We start from the raw sequence: 9,838 nt of genomic DNA, 5'->3' as shown, positions 1-9,838 counted from the left end.
CCGGTTCTCCAAACTACTCAAAATATCTGCTACCGGCTCTCCAGAACTGGTCAGAACCTGCTGAAACCCACATTTGATTTAAACCCAAGATATGCTGAAGGCTGCTTATACAACTATTTATATCAGGGGTCTCCAACCTTGGCAACTTTATGACTTGTGGATTTCAACTAGAGGGCCTCTGGTGGCTCAACAGACTAATGCAGTCTGTTATTAACAGCAGCTGCTTGCAATTACTGCAGGTTCAAGTCCCACCAGGCCCAAGGTTGACTCAGCCTTCCATCCTTTATAACGTAGATAAAATGAGGACCCAGATTGTTGGGGGCAATAAGTTAACTTTGTATATAATATACAAATGGATGAAGACTATTGCTTGACATCGTGTAAGCCGCCCTGAGTCTTTGGAGAAGGACGGGATATAAATGCAAATTAAAAAAAAAAACTCCCAAAATTCCTCAGCCATTGGCTGAGGAATTCTGGGATTTGAAGTCCACAAGTCATAAAGTTGCCAAGGTTGGAGACCCCTGATTCAGATCATCCTCAGAGGTCTTACGTTCTCCTGATACCTGCAGATGGTGACTTGGGCTGGGGAAATTATGCAGTGACTGTTGTTATTTTCTTCTTGTAAAATAATTTCTTACCAGCTCTGAAATGTAGCTGGTTTTGAATTGGTAAAATAATTGAGATACAGTACTTCCTTGTTCATGTGGTATAGTCATAGCATTAACATTAGTTTTTCATGCCTTTTTACTTCCCGAACTATCTTTCCCCCCACCATTCCATAGCACATCCTTTATACACAATTGGTTAGAATTCAGTTCTGCAATTTTCATAAGTTATTGCATTAATTTATATAGACATATATCCAGTTATATATGTACTTTTTGCTCTGTCTCCTTTAAGTTAATTACTGACTTATGAACACATCTTTGAAATTCCCAAACTAGTTTACAGATTTGAGATTCCCTGGTCAAATTTCCCACTGAAGTCTTAACTACTTCCTGCTTAAGAGTTTTTGTCACCAGATTAAGGTGACTAGATATTGCCACCTGCAGTGACAAGCAGATAAGTACATAATCCAAAGATCTGGAGCAATAGTATCCTTATTTCAAGTCACCTGATATTTATATTTTCTCTTTATGCAGCTTTATTTTAGTCTACTGCAATTGTTTAATTTTAGTTAATTTTTATAACAATTTTCTCTTCAGTAAAGCGCCATGGGATGATGGCTGAAGAGCAATATATATATATTTTAATAATATCAAAGATTGCAATAATTTAAAATAACAACTGTCGTGGAGAGGATAACATCGCCAGGCTTCTAATGAACCAGCATCTGGTCGGTATTTATTTTATGAGCCTCTTTTGAGGGTTTTAGATCTTAAATAAAGAACATATCCAAAGCTTGTGAGCTTAGGTGTTGTTCCTTCATGTGCAGCTGTAACTTCAATTACACCAGGGGAAGAAAATGAAGGGAGTCCCTATTCTCACCCTAATCCCGTGATGGCGAAGCTATGGGATGCGTGCCAGAGGTGGCACGCAGCGCCCTCTCTGATGGCACGTGAACTGTCGCCCCAGTTCAGCTTCCTTGTGCATGCGCACTTGCCTTTTACTGGACAGCTAGTTTTTGGGTCTCTGCCTTGCATGCGCAGGGGACAGTGTGCGTGCGTGGGGCCTGTGAGTGCATGTGCGGGGGCAGCGGGGCACTTGCAGGGAGGTGTGCGCGCATGCGGGGGGGCGCACATGCATACAGGGGCCATGCATGCATGCGAAGGGGACAGGATGCATGCAGGGCCCATGCACACATACACGGGACGGCGGGGCGCATGCATGGAGCCCGCACTCACATTGCATTTTGGGGGTTCACGTGCACACTTTGGGCACTCGGTCCAGAAAAGGATAGCAATCACCGCCCTATTTATTCTTCCTCACTAACACGAGTGCTTTGAAAGAGGCAAGGTTGAGATTTGCCTTAATGAGTGACCAAAGTAGGTTCCAGTCTGGAACACTCTGTAAGAGTATCCAAAATTTTAATTTACTTATACAACACAGTAAGAGGAGTTCTACTGAATTGATCGAAAGTGTACTTTGGCCAGTAGTCAATTCCTAAGATAACCAACCAGATGCTTTAGGTTTGAAATTTACAGACAGGGCAGTAGTCCACTCACTCCAGTGTCAGCCCTGGAGCCATTTTCCCCCTTGGCAGTTTCAGGGCTGCCACGAATTGAGCTGTGGGAACGGGAGAGGGAAGAGATAACTGGGGGATTATATAAAATCCTTCTGAGAACTAAGAACTTTCCCGCCAGGTGCAAGGAGGTGGGATCTTAGGCCACACGACCCTTGGACTGTGACCTGATTGGACCATGTCATGGACTACATGGGAAGGAGAAAGAAAACTTTACTTTTAACTAGGGGGAAACCCGAGGGGCTTTTAGAGTCGGGTGTCTCCAGATGTGCCAATTTGATATGCCTAATAAATCTATACTTTTGAGGAACATGCTTGCCTTGGAGTTTTGACTCCGTTGGGTGTGTTACTTGGAACTCTGACATTCAGGATATTAAGAAACTGTGTCCCATCATTTGCAGAGTTTCATGAACATGAAAATACTCTGCTCCCCAAAATGTAAAATTTAATTAATTAATTTATATATATTATTATTTATTAAAATTATACGTTGCCCATCTTGTTGCTTGGGCGACTCTAGGCCTAGATGCTAGGATTAACCCACATTAACTTATTTCACTCCAATGGGACTGGCCCACCCCAATCATTCTGGCCAAAGGGGCATGCTGCAGATACCATTGACCAGCTGGCGGGATCCGGGAGAGGAGTCATTTCTGCTGCAGCTCCCATTCTCTGAACATCGCGCCCTTGAATTGGGATTTATCCTCATCCCCTTAGCCTCCCAAAAGAGCTTCAACACCTGGCTGGCCTGATTGGCCTGGGACCCCGATGGGGGCATTCTATGCTGGAGGTGGTTAGCGGATTTGTAGGGGGGGGGAAATACCCATCCTTTTTGTATTCTGGTTTCTAACTTATCTTATTTGTTAATTTTAATATTTAATGATTTAACGTTCTGTATTTTTGCTTACCTTAATAAATGAATAATAAATGACAGTTATTATTACTTTTGAGGATTAAAGGTGGCATAGAAATTTTAAATGGTAAAATAAATTCAATGCAACCCATGAAATACCAGAAATGGTATTTCAGTTATAGTAAGTAGTGCAACTTTCTTTGAATATAAAACAGGCAATCTACTTACACTGGTAGATTCAATGGATGTTATCTCATACTAAGATGCTCCTTTGAACATCTGTTCCACAGCACTGTTCCACCACTTGTTTTCTAAGTGAATCAGATTTGTGACCCTCAGCAGTAGCAAAAACAGAGTAGAACAACAATAACCAATTGCAGCAAAAAAACAAAAACAACCCAACAACCCAACCGTGAGGCACGAATGAAGAAAATGTTGCATCAGGCTAGTGCAGATTCCAGCTAAAAAACGTCACTTCTATACTAATTGAAAGTAGATAGGATATTTACAAACATATTCCAAAGATTCAGCAGAGATAAAAATGCACTTTGGGGATAATATAGCAACAACTGAATACAAAAAACCCTGGTTACATGGTGGCACCCATTTTTCTTTTCCTCATCTTAACTAAGTGTACAAAAACCAGAATTCAGAATATTCAATAATGTATTGTACAAAAAGTTTATTAATGAATGGTTTTATTTAAAAAAAAACTTTTTGGATACCTTACTTAATCATCTTTTATAGACCAGCAATGTCTATTGAAACAGATGTTAAATAACACTAAAGAAATATGCACACAAAATTATAAAAATCCTCAAAAAAAAAAAAAACCTGGACTAATGTGAAGAAAACTTTTAGAAGATTAGGAACAGAGCAAAAAAGCACTAATATTACATAGAATTGAGTAAAAAAGTTAAAAAGCAGTCCTATTTTACACAATAATCAAGAGTTTTTCAAGAGAGTATCTGGTGGGTGTTTTTATTACAACGAATAAAATTCTTTAAATTGCAGCTGCATGCTTTATTTGCTATACATTTAAAAGCGTTTTGTTCGAGTACTTCCCATCGATTTGATTGGAAACTAGACATTTTTGCACTGTTGTCTCTCCCACAACTAGATCTAAATGTTGATACCTTAATCGGTACTCTAAGGTAGAGCTTCTCTTGCCAGTTTTGTCATTTTTGTTTAAACGCCGTTGCTCAGTTATGAGTCGGATTACACAGCGCAGTAGAGATAGCAATTTTTTCCCTGCCAAAGTAAACAATCCAATAGACCTGACTGTCAAAGGTTGCCATGTTCAAACAAGTTAAATTCATTTTTTAAAAAAGGCTTAACGTTAAAAACAGAAATCTTTTGAGCAAGCAACCATTCAAAGAGTTTAAAAGCAGTGGGACAGCGGAAAACAGCTAAAGAATATAAAGAAAAAAAAGAATAAAAAAAAAGAATTCTTAAACGTTTCAGGAAGCTCAAATTATGTCCCACAACGTTGTACCAAGCATTTCTGAGAAGGTTGGGCATCCGGCTTTCATTTAATTCTTACTTCACATCATGACAGTCATTTGAAGTTCAACATTCACAGGTATTAACGAGAATATAAGGCAGGCAGCTGGAGGAACATTTTGATTAGATTCCTAAACCTTCATTCCTTTCCCCCTGTCTGAACATGATCACTGCCTCCGACCAACCGAAGAGCAACTTGGGATCTCGTCTAAGTTCTGAACTCCTGTGGCATCTTGGTTTTGATCCTGAAGATCCACCAAGGCTCTCTCCATCCATCCCAGGATCTTTTGCATCAGTCTGATAAGGAAGGCGAGTGAATGGACCGTCCGCTGGCTGGGCTGTTGGAGAAAGTGAACGGCTCCTTTTCTTTCTCCTTGTTGTCATGCTTGTGTTTGTGCTTGTGTTTGTGCTTGTGCTTCTTCTTCTTCTTCTTGTGTTCGTGGTGGTGGTGATGATGGTGCTCACCATGCCTGGAAGAGCCGGACTCTTTAGCAAAACCAGCCAGAGAAGGCAGTGGTGCTGGCAACATGTTTGCCTCCAAGGAAGACTGTTCTTTACCTGAAGTTAAAAAAGGGAAGATAGGTTCATTAAAAAACAAAACAAAACTGAAAAGATGAAAGTTCTGCCCTCCCTGCTACACAATTGCTTTAACAGCATCTCTAGGTAAAAGTAAAGGTTCCCCTCGCACATATGTGCTAGTCGTTCCCGACTCTGTGGGGGGGGGGCGGTGCTCATCTCCATTTCTAAGCCGAGGAGCCAGCACTGTCCGAAGACGTCTCTGTGGTCATGTGGCTGGCATGACTCAAAGCCAAAGGCGCACAGAACACTGTTAACTTCCCACCAAAGGTGGTCCCTATTTTTCTATTCGCAATTTTTATGTGCTTTCGAACTGCTAGGTTGGCAGAAACTGGAACAAGTAATGGGAGCTCACCCCGTTACACGACAGTAGGGATGTGAACCGCTGAACTGCCGACCTTTCGATTGACAAGCTCAGCATCTTAGCCACTGAATCACCACATCCCAACAGCATCTCTACTATAGATTTATTTCTATCCGTGGCTTACTATTTATCTTCCAATATTACAAACCTTTTACTATTACAAACCTTTTGCTGCAACGCACTCTTAGCAATTTTTATAACGATTTTAAAAAAAACAAATTTAAAAACAAATATCATTACAGAGTTATTAAAACTATCTGTAAAACATGCATAATCAAAAGATAAGACATGTCATGGGGAGGGCACAGCTTGATTCTTTATATAGTCATCCGGCTTTTTGACAATCAAAGCAAAGTTTTCTTTCGGGTTGCCTTCTTGACTTCCTAATCTACCTTGTAAACCTGGTGGTTTCTCCTGGTAGAGATTTCCTGGTGGTTTCCCCATCCAAGTAGAAGCCAGTTTAGCTTAGCAATGTTCTTTCTGTGGTTAAAAAAACCCGTAAGAACCCAAATATAACAGGATGGCTCAATTTCAACGTAACAGGAAGCCATAATTTGGCACTACGCGTAACTGGGAATAAGCAAGCATTTTACAATCTGGTAAAAGGTGCCTCTCAGGTCCACATCACCAAACTAGAGGAAGAACTAGAGAAACCTTGTCAGCAGCTTCTTCACCATTACATCAGAATCCCTGTCCTTTTTCTTCCCGAAGAAGTTCGATTCAATAAGTCACAAACAAAACCTAATTTACCAGTCTGACTTCTTAAGAGAAACAAGGATGGCACTTAGCGCTAAACAAACCACGAATGACGGCCTCCTGGCTTATTCACCGAGTTCCTCTCATAGGAAGTGTCAAGAGAAATAGCAACAAACTTGCTTTTTCCTGAAAAATTACAATCCCAATAAATCCAGACTATACCATTCACTATGATATCACACCAACTCTCTTACAACTTGAAGCAAAAGCATTCAAATTCTGCAAGGATATGTACCATACCACCAAAATTCGCTGGATAAATTAAATTAAATTAAATAAGCATGATGCAGTAACTGAATAGCCAGCATAGAAAGGAACACCCAAAACACGTAAGATGAATAAATGAGTAGCAAATCATTTCCACAATGTAACATGTTACATGTTTACTGTTACATATAAAAAGGAGATGGGATAGTAGTCTCAATATTAATGTTATGTTCCTCCTTTGAGTGTAAAACATGAATGGGGGAAGAGGCTGTGGAGAGAAAGACAATTTCATATACACAGCTGCTATTTCTTATACTCCATAAACTTGCAGTCTACAGCAAGAGATAACCAAGTTATTTGGTAAACTCTGCAACGATTCAATTGTATCCCAAATCCTAAACTTTGGACTATTATTATCTCCTAGTAAAATAAATGTCAGTTGCAGCAGGGATTATGGGGATAAAATGTTCTTAAACTTCAACCTGGAAAGATTTAATAGCCGACTCCTGAATATGCTCATCTCTACCACTACACTTGTATAATCTTGAGTACAAGCCAAACTGTATTTAATATACTTAAATACCAAGTCAGTTTCTTCTTTCTATTACATTGAAACTTTGCTAAAAACTTCTGGAGGGCTCCAGGACTGTCCCCCAAGGCTTTTTTTAGATAGATAGATAAATAGATAGATAGATAGATAGATAGATAGATAGATAGATAGATAGATAGATAGAATTCTTTATTGGCCAAGTGTGATTGGACACATAAGGAATTTGTCTTTGGTGCATATGCTCTCAGTGTACATAAAAAGAAAAGATACATTCATCAAGAATCCTATGATACAACACTTAATGATAGTCATAGGGTACAAATAAGCAATCAGGAAACAATATCAATATAAATCGTAAGGATTTATTGTTGTTTTATTCGGCTGTAAACCGCCCTGAGTCCTTCGGGAGAAGGGCGGTATACAAATCAAAACAATAAATAAATAAAATAAATAAATACAAGCAACAAGCTGCAGTCATACAGTCATAAGTGGGAGGAGACAGGTGTTAGGAATGATGAGAAGACTAATAGTAATAGTAATGCAGACTTAGTAAATAGTTTGACAATGTTGAGGGAATTATTTGTTTAGCAGTGATGGCATTCGGGAAAAAACCTGTTCTTGTGTCTAGTTGTTCTGGTGTGCAGTGCTCTATAGCGTCGTTTTGAGGGTAGGAGTTGAAACAATTTTGAAGACGGCATGCAATTTGGGGTCTTTCCATAGTTGTGTTTCTCTTTTTCCACCCTTCTTTAAATTTCAGAATTGGCTCTCATTTCTGATTAGTACGGGAACATTTGCAGCAAGATGTTGCTCCACAGTGACCAGGGAGGGTAATGTTTCTGCTGGGGGGTTAGCGTAGATTAGATTAGCAATTCTCCCTAGGCATCTCATGGATATTGTTTCTTCACGTTGCCTTGCTGTTTCTATAATGTGCGGAATTTCTTGCCTTGTTCTATTCCCAGTCAAGCCTCTGACCACATAATTACAGCTTCTACATTACAGGCTTACGTTTTAATTACAAAGCTGTCCTCCCTTGGTGATTTGGGTACACATATCTAAGGCAGATAAACCATACCAGATTTTTAGGCTCATTGCAAGACACAAGTATAGAACCAGATACGAAAGTACAAAATGATTTTTTTCGGGCTGTCAAAACAGGAATGTAATGGACTATACTGGAAAGGAAAAACCAAGTAGATGTACAATGTCAAATGATCAAACATCCGTTAAATGTTTAGCTAAAATTCAAGTTGTCGGAGAAATAGTTGCAGTCTCTTTTTCTTTTGTCTCTTATAAATTACCTTGTGCATCCTTATGATTTATATTGATATATTGATCATCAATTGTGTTGTAAATGTTGTACCTTGATGAACGTATCTTTTCTTTTATGTACACTGAGAGCATATGCACCAAGACAAATTCCTTGTGTGTCCAATCACACTTGGCCAATAAAAAAAAAAAATTATATTCTATATTGTGAATACAGAGATTTATTCAAAGAAAATGTACCTATATCTGCAACCAAACTTAAACAACATTAAGGCCTACAGAACAGAACCATAATGGCTCACAAACATCTTCTAAATCTATTGGAAGGTAAATTTCAGAGACTTGTAGGTTTTTTCCCCCGCAGGGAAAAAAAATAGGCAAAGTTTCAAAATCAAAAACATGGAATTAAAATCCTCACTTGCCTAAACGTCTTGTGCTCACCAAGTTATGAGAAATCAGAAATGCTCAAATAATATCTATGCAAGTTCATTAAGCTCAACATAAATATTAGAAAGGAAGATAAAAGGCACTTGCTTTAAAACACACACACTCTATCTTATTAATTCCAGATCCTGAATTCACTTGCCAGCAGACTTTTTCCCCAGATATCTCTGCTAAAATTCACTCTCCATGTAAAATTACAATGGTAAAATACCTTTTAAATTTTAGCTAGGTTCTTTCTTGTTTGGGGGAGGTGGTTCTTTTTTATATTCTATGTTCTTTTTAGGTCTGGACGTTTTGTAGTTCATGAACTGTTTCCAGAATTTCATTGTTCGTCTCACTTGTTTACCCATATACTTGTGTTCAGTTTATTTTTGTGACCCTGCTATGAAATAATATAAAATGGAGGAAAAAAGTAGAAATACAATAACAGAATGGAGCAGGTCAGGGGTGAAATCCAGCAGGTTCCAACAGGTTCTGGAGAACCAGTTGCGTAAATTTTGAGTAGTTTGGAGAACCGGCAAATACCTCCTCTGGCTGGCCAGAGTGGGGTGGGAATGGGGATTTTGCAGTATCCTTCCCCTGGAATGGGGAGGGAATGGGGATTTCGCAGTGTCCTTCCCCTGCCACACCCACCAAGCCACACCACACCCACAGAACTGGTAGTAAAAAAAATTGGATTTTACCACTGGTGCAGGTAATATTATCAAAGGTCAACCTCATTTAAATGAGGCGTTCATAATTATTATTTTAGTGAATAGTGATAAATGCTAGCTTTGAAATTTTGTTGCCAAGCAAATTTAGGGTCTGGATCAAATAAGAGTTAATCTTTAAGGCAACTACCTTTTTTCCTAGTATTTGAACTTAATTACTGGGATTCTGAAAGTATGGCCCCAGCAATATCAATGCTATTGTTCTGGTGAAGGCTGAGTTAGCATCACAGTGGTAATCACTGTTCAACTAATCGCACCCATGATAAATGGCTACAGTCTTCTTGGCTACAGAAAGTCCTCAATTTACAACCATCCACTGTTCAAAGTTAAAACGGCACTGGAAAAAGTGATTTATAACCCTGCACATATAAATATCACAGCATTCCGATGGGCATGTGATCAAAATTCGGGTCTTGACAACCAGCAT

At 39.1% G+C, this 9,838-nt stretch overlaps 1 protein-coding gene across 4 annotated transcripts in view; it reads right to left on the bottom strand.

Moving 5' to 3' along the window:
• Positions 1-3,741: 3,741 nt before the first annotated feature.
• TAF2 (TATA-box binding protein associated factor 2) overlaps positions 3,742-9,838 on the bottom strand; it is a 65,799-nt gene continuing 59,702 nt past the window's right edge. For all 4 annotated transcript variants that reach the window (XM_058179206.1, XM_058179207.1, XM_058179208.1 and 1 more), the window contains one exon: positions 3,742-5,096. In XM_058179206.1, coding sequence (XP_058035189.1) covers positions 4,831-5,096 — 266 coding nt within the window. In that variant the 3' untranslated portion in view covers positions 3,742-4,830. The remainder of the gene's footprint in view (positions 5,097-9,838) is intronic.

Source organism: Ahaetulla prasina, chromosome 3, assembly GCF_028640845.1.
Source record: "Ahaetulla prasina isolate Xishuangbanna chromosome 3, ASM2864084v1, whole genome shotgun sequence".
Classification (NCBI taxonomy): domain Eukaryota; kingdom Metazoa; phylum Chordata; class Lepidosauria; order Squamata; family Colubridae; genus Ahaetulla; species Ahaetulla prasina.
This window is presented reverse-complemented; position numbering and strand designations above follow the sequence as displayed.